The sequence below is a fragment of the Drosophila obscura genome, unplaced genomic scaffold (assembly GCF_018151105.1).
Source record: "Drosophila obscura isolate BZ-5 IFL unplaced genomic scaffold, ASM1815110v1 contig_150, whole genome shotgun sequence".
NCBI classification, from domain to species: Eukaryota; Metazoa; Arthropoda; class Insecta; order Diptera; family Drosophilidae; genus Drosophila; species Drosophila obscura.
The window spans coordinates 13169277-13191930 of NW_024542736.1; the positions used below are offsets into that span (position 1 = coordinate 13169277).

At 48.5% G+C, this 22654-nt stretch overlaps 4 protein-coding genes across 5 annotated transcripts; 3 read left to right on the forward strand and 1 right to left on the reverse strand.

The window, feature by feature from the left end:
• The first annotated feature begins 1106 nt into the window (after positions 1-1106).
• Positions 1107-8639, forward strand: LOC111066590 (calcium-binding mitochondrial carrier protein Aralar1). Of its 2 annotated transcripts, none has more exons than XM_022355320.2 (10): positions 1107-1483; positions 4668-4820; positions 5332-5494; positions 5558-5649; positions 5717-5911; positions 5974-6197; positions 6640-6806; positions 6875-6993; positions 7064-7673; positions 7735-8639. In XM_022355320.2, exons 1-10 carry the CDS (start codon positions 1466-1468, stop codon positions 8019-8021), a joined length of 2028 nt encoding a protein of 675 aa, XP_022211012.2. In that variant the 5' UTR covers positions 1107-1465; the 3' UTR covers positions 8022-8639. The 2 variants fall into 2 exon arrangements, with proteins under 2 accessions (XP_022211012.2, XP_022211011.2); XM_022355319.2 differs by lacking the exon at positions 1107-1483 and adding an exon at positions 4378-4519.
• A 705-nt stretch (positions 8640-9344) lies between these two features.
• LOC111066667 lies at positions 9345-10378 on the forward strand. Its single transcript, XM_022355427.2, has 3 exons — positions 9345-9905; positions 9969-10171; positions 10232-10378. Exons 1-3 carry the CDS (start codon positions 9455-9457, stop codon positions 10376-10378), a joined length of 801 nt encoding a protein of 266 aa, XP_022211119.1. The 5' UTR covers positions 9345-9454.
• A 474-nt stretch (positions 10379-10852) lies between these two features.
• Positions 10853-19774, forward strand: LOC111066655 (corticotropin-releasing factor-binding protein). The gene is made up of 7 exons (XM_022355412.2): positions 10853-11314; positions 15543-15618; positions 18385-18650; positions 18725-18831; positions 18899-19017; positions 19075-19238; positions 19295-19774. Exons 1-7 carry the CDS (start codon positions 11264-11266, stop codon positions 19535-19537), a joined length of 1026 nt encoding a protein of 341 aa, XP_022211104.2. The 5' UTR covers positions 10853-11263; the 3' UTR covers positions 19538-19774.
• Positions 19775-19810: 36 nt separating this feature from the next.
• On the reverse strand, positions 19811-22219 carry LOC111066560 (sphingomyelin phosphodiesterase). The gene is made up of 4 exons (XM_022355277.2): positions 22097-22219; positions 21092-21983; positions 20160-21027; positions 19811-20084 (listed from the first exon to the last, which is right to left on the reverse strand). The coding sequence occupies exons 1-4, from the start codon at positions 22185-22187 to the stop codon at positions 19980-19982; spliced, it is 1956 nt and encodes a 651-aa protein (XP_022210969.2). The 5' UTR covers positions 22188-22219; the 3' UTR covers positions 19811-19979.
• Positions 22220-22654: the final 435 nt, after the last annotated feature.

Consider the following 22654-nt stretch of genomic DNA (forward strand, 5'->3'; position numbering starts at 1 on the left):
AAGGAAAAGCGTCGGCAGTAGGAAAACCATGTATAAATAGTGTGGGTGGTGGGCAGTTGGAAAGCGAACGAATGAATGTGAGTGCGTGTGTATGTTTGTGTGAGGGATGGAAAATGAGAATGAAATACGCGATGGACAGCCATACACTGATAACAGCTGAAGCCATCACAGGCTGCAGTCCTCTCGCTCTGAAGAACAGCTTCTACGTGACAACAAGGAAGTGGAAGTGCCTTTACAGTCGCCCATCATTCTTTCTGTGGCTGTGTCTGGCGGGAGTCCTCGAGGGTGTGCGTGGCGCGCCATAAAAGAGACACCCATACCATTCCGAGCTGTCCTGACATTTGGCTAACCTTCATGACAACGTCTGTCTGTTCGTGCTTCGCTTCCAGAAATTGTTCATTTCACTTAATGAAAACCCTCCTCCAAATCCGGTTGAAGGAAGCACGCCTCCGAGGAGAGAGGCCACAGACTGCTCCTTTGATAAAATGGCACAATTTTTCCGCTTTAGCTTTCCCGCTCGCAGTCTAATTATAGAGTCCCCCGCCCAACATGCTTCATTCACGTGTCCGCTGGCCAAGAGTCGGCAGAGAAATGGCACCACGTATGAGCAATATTTGTGATGGCTCTCCCTTCACGTATGCAAACAGCTGAAAATTGAATGAGCGCAAGGGAAATTCGACAGTTTCCACAACCACTTGACGCACACAATCAAACACGAACGCCGTGACCTTGCCGCCCTAAATGCACGTGTGAGTGGGCGCGATGATAAGACACCTTGAGTTTCCTCAGCCCGAAGTTGCTTCCGCGAAGGCAGTTCTATTATCAAATTTATGTTGTTTATGCCACACATCACACCACCCCGATAGAGCTTTTATTGTTGTTCTACAGCTGCATTGCTGTTGGAAAAACAATAGCAAACCGAGTGCTAATATAAATTAATATGATTCTGAAATGCAAGCACGGAAAGCGCGATTGCTCTTTCGCATTCTCTCTCTATCTCTGTGTCTCAGTCGCTGTCGCTATCGAAGTCCCTGTCTCTGCCTTATTCGCTGGCTCGGGTGTTACTGGGACTGGGAAAAGCTCTCCGCCAGTGGAATCGGAATCAGAATCGCGATTCAGAATGGAAAAGCAACGCGCCGCCAGCGGATGACAGACAGGAAAAGCGAGAAAACGCGCGCGTCTCCAATACAAAACGAAACGGCGAACTGGTCGCGCTAAGTACAAAACCCGGATCCGGTCAAGTCTACACTCCACTTCCTCCATCCCATCCCATTGGCACATTGGCAGGAGTCAGAATTGTGACGCGCAGAATAAGCAACAGTTGGAAGCAGACGCACAGAAGCGGGCTATCAAGTGGATAAGTGGATAGACATAGACGTTTAAATATATCCCCAGATATCGCGAGTGTACGAAGTCCGCGAAGATCCAAGAGACTTTCCGATTGTGTTCATTCGATTAAGTGGAAATGCCGGATAAGGAAGAGGTAACGCCCAGGGAAGCTCCTAATTAAATAGATAGTGCAAGTGGCAAGTGCCGTGAATAACTAATAATCACGAAACCATATCCGAATCAGACAGACGAAATATTACGAAATAGACAAATAATAATAATTTAATATATCCAAAAAGCTCGCTGGCAAAAACAAAACATTTATATACAAAATAACACAATATCATACCGAATGAGAGCTTTCAGAACGTCGCCTCCGCCTCCCCCATCTATGGGAGACTCACTCTCCAGCCCGATGTCAAACAACTAAATCACCTTCATCCCCGAGATTTTGTTTGTGTTTGCTCTTCTCACGACTTTGTAAAAGTCACCGAGATAGCGGTCTGCTCTATCTCTACCTCTCGCATGCAGTTCTTGATCGTTCCAGCAGCAAATGCCACCTCTGTATAAGAACATACATAAAGGCACATATATACATATATATTCATATGTACATGTGTATGTACATGGCTCTGTCGTCAATTAGCTTGCGACAGCTGACTGCTGGCACACGGTAGTAGCCACTGTGTATACGCAATCCGTATACGTAATCGAGCAGCTGCCGTTAGTTCATGCCCATGCTTCTCATTCTAGCGGTAATTGCAGTTGGAGAAAAGTTAGATCAGAGGCTGATTCATGGCATACGTTGGATTCCATTGAGTTAGGGCTGAATTTGTCGTGATTCTTCTCCATGCTGCTCTCTCCCACTCTGTCTCGGACAACTGCTGTTTGACTTCAGTGTCGGCACAGCTTGTCCCTCCCACAAACCATACCAGGCAGCGACAGCCACTGCGATAATGAACCTCTGGATTCACTGACCTTGAGAGAAATTTTAAACGGAAACAAAAACAAAACTTTGCCGTGGCTGTCGCAGTCGTTGGCGCAACAAATTTCCATGGAGCCACAGACAGTTACACACAAATACTATGACAGTTGTAGTGACAAGCACGTGCCGCATGCTTCAGGCAGATACGGTCGAAGGGGGACGAATGAGGACGAAGGCGACCTGCTCCAGCGACCTTTGACTGCGCCAAGGAGCAGGACAGGTCCCATACCAAGACCAAATCATTATGCAAATGCAGCAAAGCAGCAAAATCAGGGATCATACTTTAACACCGAAGACTTTGACACCCTGTTGTTCCCATCTCACAGCTACATATATACATGCATACATACATGTATGTATATACTAAATCCAAAAAAAACTTTGCTGCCGAAAAGTCCAGAAAATACATATACATACATACATTTTGGGGTCCTTCCATAAATACCCTCTGCAGAACAGAAGGGAAGAATCAACTCAAGCAGAGACAGAAAACCGCACAAACACATTGGTGTCTGTCACTTGGGTCGTACATACATATGTGCACAATTTCCCGCCTGTTGGCTCTGCTCGGCAAAAAAAAGAGGAGCGGAAACTTTTATCGTGTCCATGAATATGCAAACTTTTGTGCACGATGACGGGTATCTGAGGGATTTCAAGTTCAACCAATTGCATCGAGACCAGAGCTGAGCGGAGCTTCCTTTGCTCGAAACCATTCGTAACTAACCCATTCGAATGGGATTATTTCACGCCTGACTTGAATAGAAGTCGACGAGCTTTCTTTCCTTGGATGAGATTTGCATAGTGGCGGAGGGGAACATGATGCAAATAATCCTCCTCCTCAAGCGAGGGGATTTTGCGGTTGAAGGAAATTCACTTGTCTGGATTGAGTTTAAAAGAGAATGTGCTGGTAAACATTTTATTACGATCATTACGATGCATCAATTACGTCGACAGTTAAAATATTTTAATTTCATTGAAATTAAATAGAAGTTGACAATTTCCCCGATTATATCCCGGCACATGAACTAGGTTACCTTCATCAAGCGAACAATTCATTTTTTTTGATATCCCATGAATACTTAATAGCTTGGCAAAAGCCGGAGAACCAATTCATTTATTCCGAAATACAATCGATTTTGGAGATTGGGAAAGGTCAATGCGACACTTTGGGGGATCCAGAGCCAGCAAAAACAAAAACATTGGAACTATGTGAAGAGTAGCCTGAACAAATAAATAATGTGGACGACAAAATAAAATAAAATAAGATAGTGAAGTTTGGATGCTCTTTCGAATTTTGCGATAGGCAAGTGAATCCTAGGAGTGAAGTAGTGGAAAATGTTCATCATTCAAACCAAATCTATTAGGTTTTAGCCAAATTTTATTATGAACAGAATCCCTGACCGTAATCCATCCTCTTTTAACCTTTCGAGAGGGTTCAATCAAATGGAATTAAAAAAAAAAACCACAAATAATTATTTTATTATATCTCGAGCATTTCGGTTCAAAATAATTGGCTGTGTGCTTTCGCAGCTTTCATAATGAAATCTGTTTTTGTTTTTCGTAATTCGTTTGCTGAGGAAAAACAGTGGATGAGAGCGTTGGAGCTAGCTTCCCGGTCTGAGGGGAATTACATTTGCATTCGCTGGGTAATCGGATTACGTCAATGAATATTGATAAACGGGAATGGAATGATTGGGTGTATTGTCATCGAAGCTTAACTTGTTGACCTTTCGATTATGTTATTTGTGCATCGAGACATCTTAAGAGAGCTCCGATTAAAAAAGAGCAGAAGCAGCCAGCATAAGAAAGCAAGCACTATCTGGTCTGAGGCTCAGAGTATATAATTGTAAGGTGGGGCATTACTAGAGGCTCTCTCATGATAGAAGTACATATTTGTTTGCTGGTGCATATACCTCACCTTGCCTGAACACACACCTTGAGCCAGAGCGTGCGAGCGATAAGCAAAAGAGTGGAAAAGATAAAAGCTCTCTCAGTTTTGTTCTCTCAGCATGGTGTTTGTGACTGTTAGTGTTAGTGAGTGCTTGGCCCGCTGCTCATTTAGTTTGGAAACGTGGTGGATTGATGAGCAAAGTGGGTGCGAAACAACAGTAAAAGTGAAGCAGAAGCCAAAGCAGCAGCGGGAACAGCAGCAGCAACATCAACAGAACAGCATTGGAAATGCCTCTGACTAAGAACTCCGTTACCGTAGGTTAATAATAGTAGTTGGATTGAATGCGCAAAAAGCTTCCCTTCTCATGTGACACGTGTTGCTTCTGTACTGCGCCCCAAGAGAGCGAGCGCACACCAGAGAGCATTCATATCACCCTTTACTCATCATCGTCTCTCATTCTAGACCCCCTCGTTCTTGAAGCGCGCCGGCACCGACAAGCTGCGCGAGGTCTTTCTTAAGTACGCCTCTCTGCAGCGGGATGGGGAGCAGTACATGACCAGCGAAGACTTTGTCCGCCGTTTCCTCGGACTCTTCTCGGAAGCTGCATTTAATGACGTAAGTACGGGCGTCGCCGCTGCACTCCTCGGGTCATTGCAAGGTTATTGGACGCGGCTGATAAGGCGACATTGTGCGGGAAACGGGCACGGGCTTATCTTATCGGCTCGTGAACTCCCTCAGACAGCCCAGGGTGCTCGGAACTCCCGTAGACTGCTTCTACCTGTATCATAAATCACTGTCGCTGATTCACGGACTGCCCTTGACCCACACGAAGTGGAAGACGGATACCCGTACTGGGTATCCGCACACCCGAATGGGTATAATCACTTGATTGCCTCGTGCCCGGCAGTCCAACGTCACAGATTCAATTCTAATTGGACGCTTATCAGCCGCGGACCTATTTACGGCCTGAGAACCGGACAGGCGATCGAGGCCGGGGGAGTTTAATTCTGATTTCCAGGTGCCGAAGTCTGCGGGGGCAACTCTCTGTCCTCCGTTTATCTTTCACTGCTAATCATAACGAGATTCGCTACCGTTCTAATGTCCAAAGCGCTCCGCACATTTGCAGGATTCGGTACGCCTGCTGGCGGGCATTGCTGACACAAGCAAGGATGGACTCATCTCGTTCTCGGAGTTCCAGGCTTTCGAGGGCCTGCTCTGCACCCCTGATGCACTCTACAGGACCGCCTTCCAGCTGTTTGACCGCCAGGGCAACGGAAACGTCTCCTACTGTGAGTGTATACCAATCTTTCAGTGGAATGCAACCCTTCTATAATCAAGCTACTCTTTTACAGCCGACTTTGCTGATGTCGTACAAAAAACCGAACTGCACTCAAAGATACCCTTTAGCCTGGACGGACCCTTCATCAAGCGCTACTTTGGTGATGTACGTAGAGGCTCATGCACTCCAATCGCATGTTTAATCTGTAATGACCCCAATCTAAACCGAATAGAAGAAGCAACGCCTCATCAACTATGCTGAATTCACGCAACTGCTGCACGACTTCCACGAGGAGCACGCCATGGAGGCATTCCGCAGCAAGGATCCAGCAGGCACTGGATTCATTTCCCCCCTAGACTTCCAGGACATCATAGTTAAGGTCAAGCGGCATTTACTCACACCCGACGTTAAGGACAACCTGGTGGCGGTTAGTAGAGGAACCTTCCTTTTTTCACTACTCCACAAATAATGGATCATTCTGCTCTGCAGGTCACCGAGGGTCACAAAGTGAGCTTCCCCTACTTCATCGCATTTACCTCGCTGCTGAACAACATGGAGCTGATCAAGCAGGTTTACCTACAGGCCACCCAGGGCAACCGATCCGAGCCGGTCACAAAGGACCAGCTCCTCTATGCGGCCCAGACCATGAGTCAGATCACGCCCCTTGAGATAGACATTCTTTTCCAGCTGACGGGGACCGTCCAGCAGACAGGGTAAGCTATCATCCCCTGAGCTTCTTTATGGTCTCTGACTTGTGGTTTAATGTGAATGATTGTGAGAGTGGGTGAAAAGTTCCTCTGTCCGCTAAATGTTTGGGAATCCCTCCGTTGAATGTCAATCCAAATGTGCTAATCGTTGCATTTTGTATCTCTCTCTCTATCTGTTTATCTGTATCTGTTTCTCCTCTCCTGCACTGCACTCTTCGAAATTGTTTCGTGTTGCATCTCGATCTCAGGTGTTGGAAGCGCAAGAAGCGCAAGGCTGCTACGCGTAGGCAAGTGAAGTGGTCCCTGGTCTCAGTTTTGCTTTCGTTATCCAAATATCCGAGTATTCCCACCACCTAGGCATAACCAGTCGTTGTCTATAATACCCTCTCCATAAGATCCCACCATAAGAGCAGCTTGACTAATCTTTGGCGGTCTATCCTCTCCACAGGCGCATCGACTACAGCGACCTGAGCAACATTGCGCCCGAGCACTACACCAAGCATATCACACATCGCCTCGCCGAGATCAAAGCCGTGGAGAGCCCCGCCGACCGCTCGGCCTTCATACAGGTGCTGGAGAGCAGCTACCGCTTCACGCTCGGCTCCTTTGCTGGAGGTGTGTGTTCTATCCATCCTTGAACACCATTTTTCCCAATAATAACCCTTCATTTGCCTCTCTTTCAGCTGTGGGCGCGACGGTGGTCTACCCCATAGATCTGGTGAAGACGAGAATGCAGAACCAGCGGGCTGGCTCCTACATCGGAGAAGTGGCTTATAGAAACTCCTGGGACTGCTTCAAAAAGGTTAATATCCCTGATCTCTTGATTAACATCCTCATCCTCCAACACTAACCACTCTCCCTTTTTCCAAAAGGTCATTCGTCACGAGGGCGCCTTGGGTCTGTATCGAGGCTTGCTGCCCCAGCTGATGGGAGTGGCCCCGGAGAAGGCCATCAAGCTGACGGTGAACGATTTGGTGCGCGACAAGCTGACGGATAAGCGGGGCAACATCCCGGTATGGTCGGAGATCCTTGCTGGAGGCTGTGCGGGCGCCTCCCAAGTGGTGTTCACCAATCCTCTGGAGATCGTCAAGATTCGGCTGCAGGTGGCGGGTGAAATAGCCAGTGGCAACAAGATTCGCGCCTGGTCTGTGGTCCGGGAGCTGGGTCTCTTCGGGCTTTACAAAGGAGCCCGTGCATGCCTGCTGCGCGACGTGCCCTTCTCGGCCATCTACTTCCCAACATACGCCCACACCAAGGCCATGATGGCCGATAAGAACGGCTACAACCACCCGCTGACCCTGCTGGCCGCCGGAGCCATTGCCGGAGTTCCTGCCGCCTCGCTGGTCACTCCAGCTGATGTGATCAAGACGCGCCTGCAGGTAGTTGCTCGCTCCGGACAGACGACCTACACAGGTGTTTGGGATGCCACCAAAAAGATCATGGCCGAGGAGGGTCCACGTGCCTTCTGGAAGGGCACAGCAGGTAAGACTAAGATCTCCACTTGTTCGGGCCCCAAACTCTAACCTGCTTGATTATCCGTCAGCTCGAGTCTTCCGGTCGTCGCCCCAGTTCGGCGTAACCCTCGTCACCTACGAGCTGATGCAGCGCCTCTTCTATGTGGACTTTGGCGGCACGCAACCCCGTGGATCCGAGTTGCACAAGCCCGCCACTTCGCTGGAAAGTGCTGCAATTGGGACGCAGGACCACATCGGAGGCTACAAGGCGGCAGTGCCTCTCCTGGCCGGCGTCGAGTCCAAGTTCGGCCTGTACCTGCCGCGCTTTGGTGTTGGAGCCGCTGCTGCCACGCCCGGCACAACGACTGGCTCCTGATTGTACTTGCGCCACCGCCTGCCCAGCGCCCCATAGTCCAAGAGTTGTCCAGCAGGATTGGGGGGATCGGAGCAGAGCTGTGGTGCAACATAGACAGAAAAGGGAGCATATATTTTTGCTAGGACGCGTTTACACACACACACACACACAACACAGAGAAGCACTGAGAATTTTTCTAACGTTTAGGCGGAGAAGTTCGAACCGAAAATCGACCGAATATATTGTACTATTGTATCTGAAAAACGGGGGCGAAAACTTGCCTTGTGCCAGTCGACTCTTGACAACTGTCGACCTACACCCAAACCAAAAGAAAAAGAAAACGAAACGAAAATGTATGTACATATATTAAAGATTTTATGGGGAGTCTCTATTCAGGAAAGTGTAAAACTATTTTTTGTAAACTTTGTTAACTAGTTAAAAAGTCTAGAGCCACTACATTACCTACCAATTACCAGCCAATCACTGAACGTCAACTTTTGCACTCAATGGAACTTTTAAAGCGTAATCCTTCTTATCTTATTACGAATTTGTTCAAAACATCTATCAAGCAAAGGAAATGCAATGAATGACCTCTTAGCTAATAAAGAATAAACCAATAAAATGTATGTTGAAAACAGATCTGCGTTCTTTAAATATTTTTTGGAATTATATGAATACAATTTGAAAAGTCCCATATACAGAACCACTTTGGAGTATTTCGATTTCTTTGAAAAACTAATCTAAAAACCTTACATAGTATCTTCAACTAAAAGGCCCTAAAGCAGGAAATCCCTTCAACTATCTTTATATATAAATGCACTGATTCTCCTTATAGTATATATTTAAGTACCTTCGATCGACCTTCTGGGTTCCCCTTTTAATGTCCTAGTTCCCTATATCAACTGCTAAAGAAACTAACTCATGCTCATAGATGTCATATCCAAGTGTTCCACCCCTCAACGAGTCTCGCTGTTGAAAGCTACTTGCCAACTCAATCGAGCGGCTAATACACGACCAACTGCCACAGCACTGCCACTGCCACAGCCACATGCTAACAGGGCCAAAACGCATCTGATTAGAATCGTGGGGAATAATTTGCAAATCGATGTTGACAAGTTAATTCCATGGCTGGCCATGATTGCCTTTCTAGGCCGCCTCGGATCGGCCAGACTCAGACTCGGTTTCGAAGTCACCTGCCACGCCCACACCATCGAAGGCACCCGGCGACCATGACCGCCAAAGCCAGGTCTCGAGACCAGGCGACCGTTAGAGACAAGACAAGAGAATATCAGGCCAGAGCAGAGGGTCTCCATCGTCATCGTCATCGTCTGGCCTAATGACCGGGTGCACTGGACGAGATCGGTCTCCGATCAGTGACCAGCAGTGGGCCATAAAAAGTGCCTGAACATCGGCGCAGCAGATGCAGTTTCGAATCCGACATCGACAGCAAGACAATGCAAATGAAAGCGGTTCTGGTTTTGCTAGTGGGAGGATGCCTCCTGGCGCAGTTTGTAGCTGGATCTCCCCAGGCAGATACCCCAGCGGAAACGGTTACGGATACGAATAGCCGCATGTCTTGGTTAGCCCAGCTGCGGCAGCTGCGGAGCGATCTGCGGGAGTGCTATCGATCCGCAACGTCTCCCAGTCTGTGGACCTGCTTTCGCTCGCGCAGTTTGCGCATCTTTGAGGGCATCATGGCAGCCCAGGAGATTCCGCTCTACGAAGGAGTGCGCCTGGTGTCCGGTCCCAATGCCACCGCACACTCACTGGGAGCTGGAAAGGAACGCACCGATCTCAAGCATCTCACCTGGTTCGATCAACTCGCCGTCAGTCTGGCCAAGGGCCTCACCACGCACACGCTTCAAGTGAATTTGGGAAAGCTGACGGAGCGATATCTTAGCAGCGGTAGGTTCAACCCGTCTCCATTTCCATCTCGTTCGCTGATGCATTTCCATCCTCATGGCGCAGAGGCAGCCACCTCCGACCCTGTGGGAAGTGCTCGTCTGAGAAGACATCGCTACAATATGATTATCACTATGATGTTTGGAGTCACCGCTTTGGGGGCAATCCTGGTGCCCATGGGCTTCCAGATGCTCTCAATAGTCAGTGGGAAGGCCTTGCTATTGGCCAAGATGGCTCTGCTGCTGGCTTCAATCAATGGGCTCAAGAGGGTAAGTGTCTGTCAAGGGTCTAAGGTCAGATCTGATTAAGGTTTTCCATCGTTCTCGTAGGTGGCCAACAATGGTCTGCACTACGGACTCTACCATGTGCCAGGAGAGCATTTGGGCGGTTACTATGATAGAGGCGATGTAAACCATCCACGGAACGTGCCCATACCTGTGGCCGTGTCCCCCTCACTGGACATGGGCCTGAAGTAGGACCATTCCCGAAATGTACTCACAACAAAAGTTATGATAGCTAAAGATTTAAACTAGTAGATTTCTGTAGTTTCCAAAGCACGCATTTATGTTAACTTAAATAAAAGCCGTTTCTCAGTCGAAAGAGCTTTCAGCGTAGCTTTCTTGTTCTCTCTGTGTTGGTAACGATGTGTCGAAAACTCACCAGAAAAGCTTCAGAAAAGGGAATTTAAAAGCAGCGGCAAGCATTTCAAATGCCGTTTACCGAAGCGTAGGAAAAAAAAATGAATGTAGAAATGGGAAAAAAAAACTGAATGAGTGGGAAACTATAGCGAAAAAGCAACCATGGATCTTTCGTGGGACAATAGGCAAAGCGTTCATCGAAAGATGACCGCGAGAGGCATGCAGCATCGGTAGTAGGAGTCGAAACTAGAGCCAGGACGATGGCTATAAAAGGAAATGCGACACTGATAAGGGCCAACACTCTGTCGTCGTGCGGCAGCGTTGACGCATCGTCCTGGACCAGTCGACCAGCAGAAGTAGCACCAGCACAAGCGCCAGCCCTGCACTGCATCGGTTTCTGTCACCTAACGGTTTCTTTATCCGAATTCAAACCCGCTTCAAGCATACACAGCGTGTCTCCGTCAGCCTCGCGTGCTTTTGTCATTAATTTCGCGCTTTAATGAAGTTATTGAGTGCGTGATTCCGTTGCTAATCTTTGGAATCGGCTTAGAGCGCTGGTCAGCCGAAGGATCAAAGCGCCAGCGCCGGACGCGACATTTTTGGGCCGTCGGCTAATTGAAAAGTGGCCTCAGGACGGCATTCCAAAGCAGCTCCCGTTGAAGCTCCATCTCCCAAGGCAACTGGCAATTTCACGCCTCAGCTTAACCCGCGAAAGCCGTCGCAATGAAGCTGGTCGTTTACGTCTACTTGTCCATGATTGTGCTGGGCGTTCAGGTGAGTGTCAATTGTGTCGTGTCGAATTCGGGGGAAGGAAATGCGGCCACACGCCCGTAATTCGATCGACAAGTTGAGCCAACTTTTGCTGCAACTTTTTAACTAATGACTTGATCTAATTGGTTCCCTCTGGGATGTGGATGGGCCCTCTGATTGATTGATTCCCGTTCGCAGCGTGTGTGTCGTGTCGCTTTATTGCTAAAGTTTTCAGAGCCTTTCAACTTTGGCTTCTTGCTAAGAACCTAAGAACAGATTACCTTTATTAGAGTCACGTTGCAGACCAGGCTTTGGATTCACCGGACTGACGTGATTTCGGGGCTGGAAAGCAATTCATGAATGCCTCCAACGTGGGCATGCTCAATCGGGTCATCAGGTCAAACTTTTAGCCAACACAAATGAATATTTAATTTCACTGGGGAATGGGGAATGAGAATGTCCCTAATCCTGCAAAAGTTAACTCTGACTTTTGGCTGCAGCCGCAGAAATAGAACTGCTGACAAATCAGCTAATTATGATTGAAACTCGCATAAGAGAGATATAAAATCCTGAAATAGCAAATCGAATCCATCTTTTCTCTGTGGGGAAGGAGAATGAAAAGGTAAAAAATGGGGTGGAAGAAGCTATGAATATCCATCCATCCATCACCTGGCCCGTTTGCGACATATTTGCTCAGCTGCAACTTTGTGGCCGGGTAAGACCGCAGTCAAGGTAGGATATACATATGTAAATTTCCCCACCTGCCATTGAGCCAAAGAGAATAGAACCGAACCGTCCCAGTTCCCCGTGGGTGGAAAAACCTGAACGGAAAAGCGATTTCACTTGATGGGCGTAGTGCAATGAAACTGCAATGCTGCCTGCCTGCGACAGTCGTTCTTTGTGGGGCCACTCACTCAGAATGGGTTGGGATTGCATCTCTATCCCCCCTGTGATGGGGCTCAGCACACTTGTCCATTCCCACTAGGAGCCCTGCACTCGAAGTGCCTTTAAATGCCGCATGTTGACACCGACGCTTTGGCACTTTACACCCATTTAAGCCAGAACATGGCATGACCCCGCCCACAACCACTGCCACACCCCTGTCCATGTTTGGGTTCTCCTATTCCTACTGGAGAGTCCACTTTCGCACGGTAAACATGTGAGAGCGACAACAATTAAAACATCAATGTCAAAACCAACTGAAAGGAGCAGAATATGTAGAAGCAAAAAGTGTGTAGGAAAACCTGATAGATGTCTCCATCAAATTTCTGTGCCCACAAAGCGGAGCCTCCGAAGAAGGTTGGTAATTGGTTTAACCACAAACGAAAGATTCACCTCATGCTAAACTTTAAGGATTTAATAGTGAAATTTATGAGTCAGATCCCTCAAATTTCCATATGTATTTTTTTCTTTTTGGCCATGTCTCAGCAGCCGCGCTAAATTTCCTTCTTGCAGAAATGTGCATAAGTCTGCGATGCCAAATGTTTAATACAAATATTTGTAGATGTCGAGTATACCGTGCGTGTGTGTGTGTGTGTGTGGGAGATGTAAAGGATTTGAACAGAACTAATTTCCGTCCTGGGAGCGGATTTCTTTCGCATGCAGCAGCCGCAAAGGGATTCGCATGCACGACTTGACATCGCATTCCTGGAACACAAGTCTCACTCTCCTTGTAGACACCCACGCACTCAATACCCACTATTTTTTTAGCCACTCTCTTCCCTATTTCCAATTTGGGCTAAATTGCATTTCACAGTTAATTTGCGACTGCGAGAAATTAACACTCTCGTCCAGCGGTGCGTAATCGTAATCTAATTAATTTGCGGCTTTCGGCTGCTTGTGGCGGCAATTTCTGTTGGCAGCTTTACAAAGTTGGATGAGCTGTCATTAAAACTGGTAATTAAGAAAGTCCTTACATGGATGAAGCTGCTTTTAGTGGATATTTTTAAAGTCAAAAAGCATTTTCCCTTGCAAAGCCCGTCTTGGACGCATCAATGCATTCCTCAAAAGTCCTTCCGTTCGCAGCTTATTTCAAGGCGATTCATTTCGACTTGAATTAATGCTAAGTAAGTAATACACCATTGGGTTCCGGCACTATGCGCATATTTAAGCCACCCTTACTCTGTTAGCGGGATCTTTTCACAGAGATTCCTTGAGTGAAATTTACGCTGGCCATAAATGCGTCTGAATATTTGATGGTCGAACAGGATTCAACGTCAGCCTGTTGCTCGCTCGAACTGTACATCACTTATTCATGGTCAGAAAGACTCCTCTCCGGCTCACCTACCCGGAGAGTCCGGTCCCCTTTGAAGCTGCCTCATAGCTTAGTCATGCCGCCACCAAAGAGTCCCCATCTGCCCTACACAATGGACTTGAGGAATGATGCCGCCGCTGCAGGCTGAAGTATTTGCCGAACTCAGGGATTACTACCGAAGCCCCTTCCCCTATGAGTAATGTCAATATTTGCCTGGCCCCGAAAGGATGCTGCCAATGAGAAGGCTCTCAAGGTGCTTCCGTCGCTTCCGCTGCCGAGGCAGCGTAGGTGTCGCAGCGAGCTTTTAATAAAGTCACAAATATTTGGGGAATTTTGACTCCCGGCCAGCCCATGAGGATGGAGACCTGACACGCATATCCTTGGCTAATTAGCGAGACCACGACGCGGGCACAAAAGATTCCACTCCCGCGACCTTGAAAGGAATACAACAAGCCACCCAGGAGCTCAGCTTCGAAGGAGCAATACCATTCCACTTTTAAGCCGGGCATTGTTTGAACAACAGACTCATTAATCAATGCAGGCGACTCCTGAACTGGGCGAAAAATAATTGAAAAATTATAAATAAAGAAAAAGAAAATCAGAGCGAATGCTCGCATGCTCTTACGCAGAATAGAATGTACAGAAAGGGGAAGTAAACTTAAACGAAAAGGAATGGGTAATGGGTGGGTGAATGTCACTGAATGGCTGATAGGGATATTTTATTCTTAGATTTGTGACCTCTGCTGCCTTCTGGTGCTCCTCCTTTGAATTGCACGGATCTCCCTTGGCAACTCTTTAAAAGCCATCCATCGCAGTTCCATTGCTGGAACTGGAACCATTAGCTCGGGTCTGACGCAGATGTGTGTTTGGTTCTGGGAGCAGCTGGCGCAACTTTCTCGTTTGTTGGACAAAGGCTGTTTTCCTACCCCTCTCCGGGTCAATCCCAATCCCGAACCGATAGCAATTTCCGACATTGTGATTATGCAAATGATGCAGCGTCACGTGTGTTCAAAGATATCATGTTTATTATTTATTAACCGCCTGTTGACAGTTTATCGAGACTTGGCAGAGTCTCGATTCCCATTTTCCGCTCTCAACAGCACCGTTCGGCGAATGACTCGTGACGTCAGGGAGGGAACCATTTTTTTTAGCGTGTAGCACGGATTACGCTTAAAGCTTTGGCTTTGTCGAAAACCGCCACTAATTGACAGTTGACAGTTCCATAACGGACGGCTCGTTAAAGGCCAGCTCTCGAGTGTTGCGCAAACAATTAACCAAAAGCCGAGCGTTTTTTATACCTCCAACTGAAATATTTGAGCGCGTCGCCATTTATCACCCCTGCATGCGGGATATACGATTGGTGGTGGGTGAACCTCCAGTCGTTTTCAATTAACAAGAAAATCAGCGAAAATGCGCCTCCAATCAATCATCAAAGCCAAGAGACAGGGCCCAAGAAAGGGAACCCAAGATGAAAGTTTTTTGCCCTGGCCGGGACACTTTTCACTTTTAACATTTCCACCGATTTGTCAGGCTTATAATGTCCCTTGTACCCTTCCCCGCTTCACTCACCATCAGGAGCTGAGCACGTCCCGGGCGTCATCTGCTCCGATTCTTGTTTATTGGCAAATCGTGTGTGGTCGTTTAATTAAAACCCGGCTATTGTCCTCTGCATTGGCTGACCTCAGTCCCTGCTGCCTTTTTCCCTCCCCATCTGCAGTTGCATTGTGGCGGCGGGCCACTAAGTGCCGGGCCGCATTAGAAAGCTGGCCCCCGCTGGGGCACAACTACAGAAGTTGGCGGACATTAGCAGCGGACAACCCGCTGATCCTTGGCTGGGTTCTCGTTCTCCTTCCCCCATTTCGTGTGTCTGTCTTTTGTGTTGGCTGAATGGAGACCCTGATCTGACTGCCACATTCCGTTGCATGGGCTGCCATTTGCCAGAGGGGTTCCAATTTAGGTCTTGTCTTATATGCTCCCTCTATTTTCTTTCTCTTTCAGGCCTGGCCCAGTGTGAAGCGCTCCTTTGAGCTCTACCCCAGCCCGGCGATGCCCCACAATGTGCACACGGTGGCAGGTAAGTTGAAGCACTCCAAGCAGCTCAGTGACACGCACGAAGGCCGGAAGAGCGGGAACAAAGGCAACTTTTGAGTCAAGTGCTCGGTCTAAAGAGGAGGAGGGGGCCACACTTGGGGGGCTGTAACAAGTTTTAAGCGTCTTCAAAAGCTTGTTTGCTTCTGGTCACAGCTAAATTTGGCTCTCAAATTGATTTTTGCATAAGTTGTGTACGGCTGGTTTCCTTTTGGTGCCCCTCCCTGGCTCCACATGTCGTATGTGTAATTTATTCACTACAGCAACAGGAATTTATTGACCATCCAAATTCAAATAAAAGTGCTCTCCCCGTTTGACCAAATGAAAGATATCAGATCTGTGGCCTCTCCAAATGTCAATAGAGCTGAAATATTGGGATTTCGATGAAGGGAAACTTAATGAAATTCATGGAGAGCCACCAGCCACTCGTACACTCGTACAAAAACTTCGATTGGGCTAGTCCCAGCTTTTCCCATGGCTCCCGCTGTGTTCAGGCTTAGTCCAGCGTTTTGGCCAGGGGAATCGTCAAAGCAACCGCATGTCAGGCCCGGGCAACCAGAAAGTTGCATCAAAATCGGCATCATCCTCAGACGAAACATCAACAAATCTGTGGCGATGCCGATTTATAATTGCTTTTATTTAAAGCCAGGACGACGGGCAAGGTACATTTCAAGGGTTGGCAAACTCCCCATCCCATGGGAGTGACGTCACCTTAAAGTTTCCAGGAAAAGCAATTTTGTAGAAATATAATTTCGATTCACAAATGAGTTGTCGTAATCCCCAGGATGAATGAGACCAAAGGCAGAGGCAGCACAGCAATTCTCTTTCGTTTCTATTGCTGTAATAGCGATACTAATAAGTACGGTCTAGGATTCGAATGCTAATTCTAGTTCAGTGGAACGAAGTCCCATCGAACACTCTCATATTTAAGCCGTGCAAGTGTACGAGATGACGACTAAAAGTAGTCATAACATATGATGTGAGCATTCTGAGTGAGTGTGGAAAAGGTAGCAAGCTCGAACATACGCGTATGTTATTTATTTATTTATATAATGCTAATAAGTAGTTTTAACTAAAAATTAACATAACTTGGCGCTATAGCTGCTGGGGCCGTAAGCTCACTAGGGTGAATGGTTAAGATTGTGTATTTACAGAGATATTTACGCGTATTTTATTAATGTTTTTTTTTTAATATTGGAAATTCCGTTTGTAAGCTGTAAGTTTCAAAGCTGAAACCATTTCGATGGCCTCACAAATATTTTATGATTATTCATTCGTAATGCTCCGCATCCGATTATGATTATTAATTAGTATGATTATTATTAATGGCTAATCAATTATGGCTAATGTTCATTTAATTGTCAGTTGCAATTAATTGAAATGTTAAAAGTCACAAAATCCGAACACTCAAAAGCAATTAGCGAGTGTCATAATCATATTGGCGCCAAGTGGCAGGTTCTTCCCTTACAGTTCTACCAAAGACAATATAATAATAATATGCGTAACGCCATTCGAAATTTTGGCCCTCATATTTGTCAGGCTGGCTCTAGAGCTGACTCCAGGCTCTCTGGAAATTTGGTTCAAAAACCAGAGAGAGAAAGAGAGCGCTCTAGAGCCAGCCGCTCTCTTGTATCAAAGACTATACAATACCAAGATGATGCTTGAGCGACGAAAACCCTGTTGTATGGCGGGGCTTATCGCTGCGCCTAATAGACAGAGGGAGACGAACGGCTTCATTTGCGCACGCATATGCATGCATTTCGCACAGTGGGGTCTTTGCCTATATCAGCGGGCTAAATTAATAAGCGACTGAGAGCTCAATACATTGTTTCACACTGAAACAATTTTCAACTTTAAATGCTTATATCTCATATTCTCTTGAAAATTCTCTTTTAGCGCGTATATTCATTTTATCCAAAGCGCTCATACTATTTTTTGACCTGTGCAACCCGTTTTCGGCTGATTCCGCACTGTGCCGCGCCAAAGTGCATTGACGAAGCCTGTAGCATTTCAGAGTCTAAAAGAGAATTGAAGAAAAAGCCTCGCGCGCCAAGAAGAAGTTTCATCGTTTTGCACAAGTACGCATAATTATGCACTCACACAAGCGCATTCTATTTTGTGGATTTTTACGTTAGCTTGCATATGGCAATTGAAATGTACATATGAGCGTTACGCATTTTATTATTATATTGTCTTTGGTTCTACGTAGTCTAGTCCCTTCCAAGGGATTTAAGTTCACCCACACACGGAGATGAAGCCGGAGTATGTGACAAGCATGTAGAACAAGACCAAAAAAAATAAGTCAAGCAGTAGTTTGATTGTTTTTTTTGCGGTCAGGGTGGGCGGGATATGTGAGCGGGATTATAAAAGGCGCCCGCCCGCCTGAACCGAGTAGGGCTCTCCATCCCTGGGCTGTCTGGGCTTTGGGCCCAAGTCTGGCTAATAATTTCGGCCATAAATCAGCCAACGATGGCCGGGCATTAAGTGGATGCGCATGATAAATTAATTGTTGCACAGCCAATGCTCAAATGGGGATGTGTGCCCAGGAGCGAGGCAGTCAAAGGGGATTTCAATTACGACTCCCCGATGCCACACTCCCACTTCAGTTCTCCTATTCATATTCCTATTCGGACAAATTGGTTTCGGTTTCGCTTTTGGCTTTTGTTAGACAGTGGCCTGGGGCCATTTGACTGCATTGAAGTCATTAAATCGATCCAAATTCGTCTCCACCTTCTGCCTTCCCTTTACGCAGAATGCATGCACGTGGCCTCCGAGGCAGGTGACTACATCTTCAAGAAGCTACCCCCCCTGCCCGGTCTCAATCGGGAAGCGGCTCTGCTCGAGCTGGAAGCCGTTGCAGCTGCTGCTGCAGGAGTGGATCACGGACTGGGACTGGGAGTGGGAGTGGAAGAGCAACCGGAGGTCTGTGGGCTGTATGTGATTGGCGAGCCCGACACAATTGTGGAGATTACAATGAAGCACTACGACGCCAACTGCGAAACAGGATCCCTCATGGCGGTAAGGAAATCTCCCTCTAAGTCAAGTCCTTCCATAATCTTCCATGCACGATTCCATCCAACTTCCATCCGCAGTTTGTTGATGGCTGGGAGCTGAACGGTGAGTACTTCCCGGGCATTAAGGATCACCATCGACCGCTGGAGGAACGTGTCTACGAATTCTGCAACAACTACAAGCAGTGGTACGTGTGGATGCCCCTACATTTGAGGAATTGAATTTGCATGAATCAATTTCTCCGTTGCTTTTAGGCCCCGTGTTAGCAACAAGAAGTTCTTCCGATCCAGTCAGAACGCTGCCCTGCTGCAGTACCGTATACCCGGCCGAGGCTCCTTCGTGGCCAACGTGCGCTTCCACAAGATCACACAACGTGAGTCTCCAGTCCCCTCCTTACTTGCATCTCCCTCAACCATTATCCGCCCGATAGCTTGCAATGTACTGGTCCAGGACACCGTCGCCGTTTACAAGATGACAAACTTTGGCCAAGCCCGCAACTGCACCATCTCCGCGCTCTTTCCGGCCGTCGTGTCTTTGGCCAGTGTGCGGATCGGTGGCAAGAGTGTGCGAACACAGCAGAAGGTGAATTATGATGTGAGTATTCCAGAGGGTGGCTCGCTCTTGGCTAATCTCTCTGCCCTCGCTCATAGTGTCAGATGTTTGAGGATCGCCTGGAGATCGGCGGGTCCTCTGGTCTGGATTCCAATAGCGTGGAGCTGGCCAGCGCCGTGTGTGGAGCCGGCAACGAGCCGGGGCCCGAGCAGGCCATCTTTTGCGGGGTGAGCACCGTGCGCCTGGTGTCCACGGGTCGCTACCAGAACCAGGCAGCCCTCATCCTCCGCAAGGCCGATGAGCAGGACCTCGACATCGCGACGCTTATGTGCGCGCTCTAAGCGACGTCCTGGACTCAATCCATCTGTGTATATGTATGTACAAAAGCAGCGGCAGGGGCGGAAGACGAAGTGAATACGAATACGACGACACCCTCCCCGGACTCCATCGTAGTGCTTAAACCCAAACTTAAACTTAAACTTAATCCAAGCTACTAGTAATTCGCAAAGTATCCGCTACCCGAGAGGCATCTTGGGACTCTATATATATATATATATGTATATGTATATCGAACATTCTGAGTGTTGACTACAAGAACCGTGTGTATTTATTGCCCCGCCACCCCACCCCTCTAACCTACTCACATCTAAAGTATCTGTGGGGTTCCTCTGAACTTTTACGATAGGATTTATTGTCGCGCTAATCGATCGGCGACAATTGCCCACCCGCCGATGATACGGCTTATAAATACATATACTTGGGGGCATCGATAAGACGGACGTGTTATGAAAGGACTATGAATGCAACCAGCAGTCCCAAGAGGGAGGTCAGACTGAGGGCCTTGAGTCCAGGGGCACCACCATCGTCATTGTCCTCCTCATTCTCCAACTGAAAAGCAAAAAGCGTCAAAAGCTGAAGGAAAAAGACTCAAACTCAGACTCATGACCAGCCAGGACTACTCACGCTCTTCTCAAGAATGGCCTGCAGTTCGCGACAGCGCGTCCGCTCCTGGTAGTTACTGGTGGCAATCCTGCAGAGTGTCTTCGACAGACAGGTATTGTCGCAGCCTTCGCTGAGCTTGGGATCGGCACTGGTCACCTTGTAGCGCCAGAACTTGCGGAGCAGCGCGGGCTTCTCAGCCATCGCCACCAGGAGTTTGTCAATGCCCGCTGGACTGGTGTCCTCGGTGAACTCCTTGCTGAACTCGTACTCCAGGTACCACTCGGGTTGCTGGTCCGGCTGCAGATTGGCGGCAGTCAAGTTTAAGGTGTAGGTGAGGTGGTCCACCACCTGCTTGGTCGGCGGACTGAGTACGTACAGGCGGTAGTTGGGATTCTTGTTTGAGTAGGTGGTGAGGCTGCCGCCGTTCCAGTTTATGGCCACCGCCAGGCCCTCCTCCGTGTAGTGCAGATTCATTTCGTCCTTGTGTGTGTGGCCGCTGAAGATTCCCGTAATAATGCCGCTGAAGCGGTTTAGCACCCGATTGTACTCATTGGCCCATGCGGACCAGCAGTCGCCGTCTCCGGAGGGAATGTGCGAGAGGACGTGCACCTTTTCGCCCGCCTGTTCCGCGTCCAGGAGCGTGTCGTGGAACCACTGCAGCTGCTCCTGGATGAAGGATCCGTTATAGAAAATCCACCAGTTGTACAGGTAGCAGTCCATGCTGTTCAGCGCAATGATGCGGTGCCCCTCACTGGGAGAGGTCGTGTAGTATCCTCCCCGACGCACAGTCTCCTCCGCCTCAGCGGGAAGCCACTTGGACCACAGCTTCCACACATGCTCGTACAGCCAGTCGACGCGCAGGGAAGCGGGGATCTCATCGTTGCCAAATCTGTGGAATCATTTTGTGAGCTTTGTATCTGGAAAACATAGAGGGAGACTAGCCAGGAACTCACACATTGGCTGGGTGGGGCTCGTGGTTGCCCAGGCAGGAGTATACTGGCGTCTCCGGGAAGTACTCAGTGAGGAGACCATCGATCTCGGTGAGCATGTCGATGTTTCCCTGACGGCTGGTGGACCAGACATTGTGCGGCGGCACGTCGCCAGTGTGGTAGATCCACTCGATCTTGTGGTGCTCCTTGATGTGGTCGAAGGCGCTCAGGATCAGGTGCTTGGGGGTGTCGCAGTCGCGGTAGTCGCTCCAATAGCCAGCCGCAGAGGAACTAGAACTCGATTGGGGCAGGTCACTGCGGCAGCACATGGGCTCCGCGCAATCGGCGTTGCCGCCAGCGTTATACTCGGGATCGTAGTGGATGTCGGTGAGGTGCAGGACCAGATGGTCCTGGGGGCTGCGGGCGGGAAGATCCGAGTTGGACTCGGTGGGCAGATCGCCCTCGATGGTCAGAGTCAGGTTGAACTGCTCCTGCTGCACCTGGCAGATGGGGATGGGTAGCATGCCGCAGAAGGACTGCGAATTGGCGGCAGTCTCGTTGAAGATGAAGTCCAGGATTGGCCAGTTGAGGTCGAACAAGCCGGAGCAGACCTCCGTAGTCGTGATGCTGAAGTAGTCGCAGAGGCCCAGCAACAACTTCTTGGATTCGGCCTCGCGGTTGGGTCCGCTCAACTCCCCTTCGGTGAAGGTGCGCACAAAGACGTTGATCGTGGAGCGGCAGATGGTGCACACGAAGTACTGGTCTGCCGAGGTTAGCTCCACCAGGGACTCTGTGAAGATGGCCTTCCTGCTGTGGCTCGCCCTCATCTCCCTGCCCAGCTCCTTGAGCCTCTCGGACTCGACCCCAGTTCGCATGTACTTGACAAACTCGCGGCTTATCTCCTCGGCCACAGTAGCTGCAAGAGTGGAGGCAATCGCACCGGACGTCAATCGAATCTGTCAAGCAGGAACCTCTTTTCGATCTCTTTTCTGATAGGGAAACCTCAGTCAGAGCAGTCAGAGCACCCACCTGAGACGGCAGAGATGAGACGATCCTCGCTGGTGAAGACGGCAGGGACCCCGGGCAGGTTGAAGGCCTGGCTGACCAAGCAGAGGGCCATGCCCAGCAGTGCTATGCTCCAGAGCAACTTCATGGCGGAACTAATAGCCAGGACCGATTCCTAGCCGATATTTATAGCCTTGCTATCACACCCGCGCCTTATCTGGGCCACAGATATCGCTGCTGGAAATGCCATCAGCCATCAGCCCATACTAATGGCGATTCGGTTGCTGATTTATATGGTTGGAAGTGCTACCAGATCGATCAAATGTAGAAGCTGTCCATTATGTTCCGATTTTTACTCAGTTTTCGCATTAAATGTTCGTTGTAAATCATTCTTCTTTTCGTTCCTTGACCCACCCTTCTTGCCATCGTGGACTTTCATTCACGTGCTGAACTGCCAGCGATACCTCAATCATCATAATAGCTAGTTGAGCCATAAACCGGTAACATAAAAATGGGCTGCAAGTAGTTTGGTTTATGGTTTATGGCCATCACCAAGAGCAGGCAATTGGCTAATTTGTGCTA

What these genes read in the sequence shown, in the direction of transcription:
- LOC111066667 (XM_022355427.2), top strand. Translation starts at nt 9,455, where the DNA reads ATGCAAATGAAAGCGGTTCTGGTTTTGCTAGTGGGAGGATGCCTCCTG. An exon ending in GGAGCGATATCTTAGCAGCG is followed by an intron (nt 9,906 to 9,968) that starts GTAGGTTCAACC and finishes CTCATGGCGCAG; the next exon opens with AGGCAGCCACCTCCGACCCT. An exon ending in CAATCAATGGGCTCAAGAGG is followed by an intron (nt 10,172 to 10,231) that starts GTAAGTGTCTGT and finishes TCGTTCTCGTAG; the next exon opens with GTGGCCAACAATGGTCTGCA.
- LOC111066590 (XM_022355319.2), top strand. Translation starts at nt 4,493, where the DNA reads ATGCCTCTGACTAAGAACTCCGTTACC. An exon ending in TGACTAAGAACTCCGTTACC is followed by an intron (nt 4,520 to 4,667) that starts GTAGGTTAATAA and finishes CTCTCATTCTAG; the next exon opens with ACCCCCTCGTTCTTGAAGCG. An exon ending in TCAAGCGCTACTTTGGTGAT is followed by an intron (nt 5,650 to 5,716) that starts GTACGTAGAGGC and finishes TAAACCGAATAG; the next exon opens with AAGAAGCAACGCCTCATCAA.
- LOC111066560 (XM_022355277.2), bottom strand. Translation starts at nt 22,187, where the DNA reads ATGGCCCTCTGCTTGGTCAGCCAGGCCTTCAACCTGCCCGGGGTCCCT. An exon ending in TCTCATCTCTGCCGTCTCAG is followed by an intron (nt 21,984 to 22,096) that starts GTGGGTGCTCTG and finishes CCACTCTTGCAG; the next exon opens with CTACTGTGGCCGAGGAGATA. An exon ending in GAGCCCCACCCAGCCAATGT is followed by an intron (nt 21,028 to 21,091) that starts GTGAGTTCCTGG and finishes ATGATTCCACAG; the next exon opens with ATTTGGCAACGATGAGATCC.
- LOC111066655 (XM_022355412.2), top strand. Translation starts at nt 11,264, where the DNA reads ATGAAGCTGGTCGTTTACGTCTACTTGTCCATGATTGTGCTGGGCGTT. An exon ending in CAATGTGCACACGGTGGCAG is followed by an intron (nt 15,619 to 18,384) that starts GTAAGTTGAAGC and finishes CCCTTTACGCAG; the next exon opens with AATGCATGCACGTGGCCTCC. An exon ending in TGCAACAACTACAAGCAGTG is followed by an intron (nt 18,832 to 18,898) that starts GTACGTGTGGAT and finishes CGTTGCTTTTAG; the next exon opens with GCCCCGTGTTAGCAACAAGA.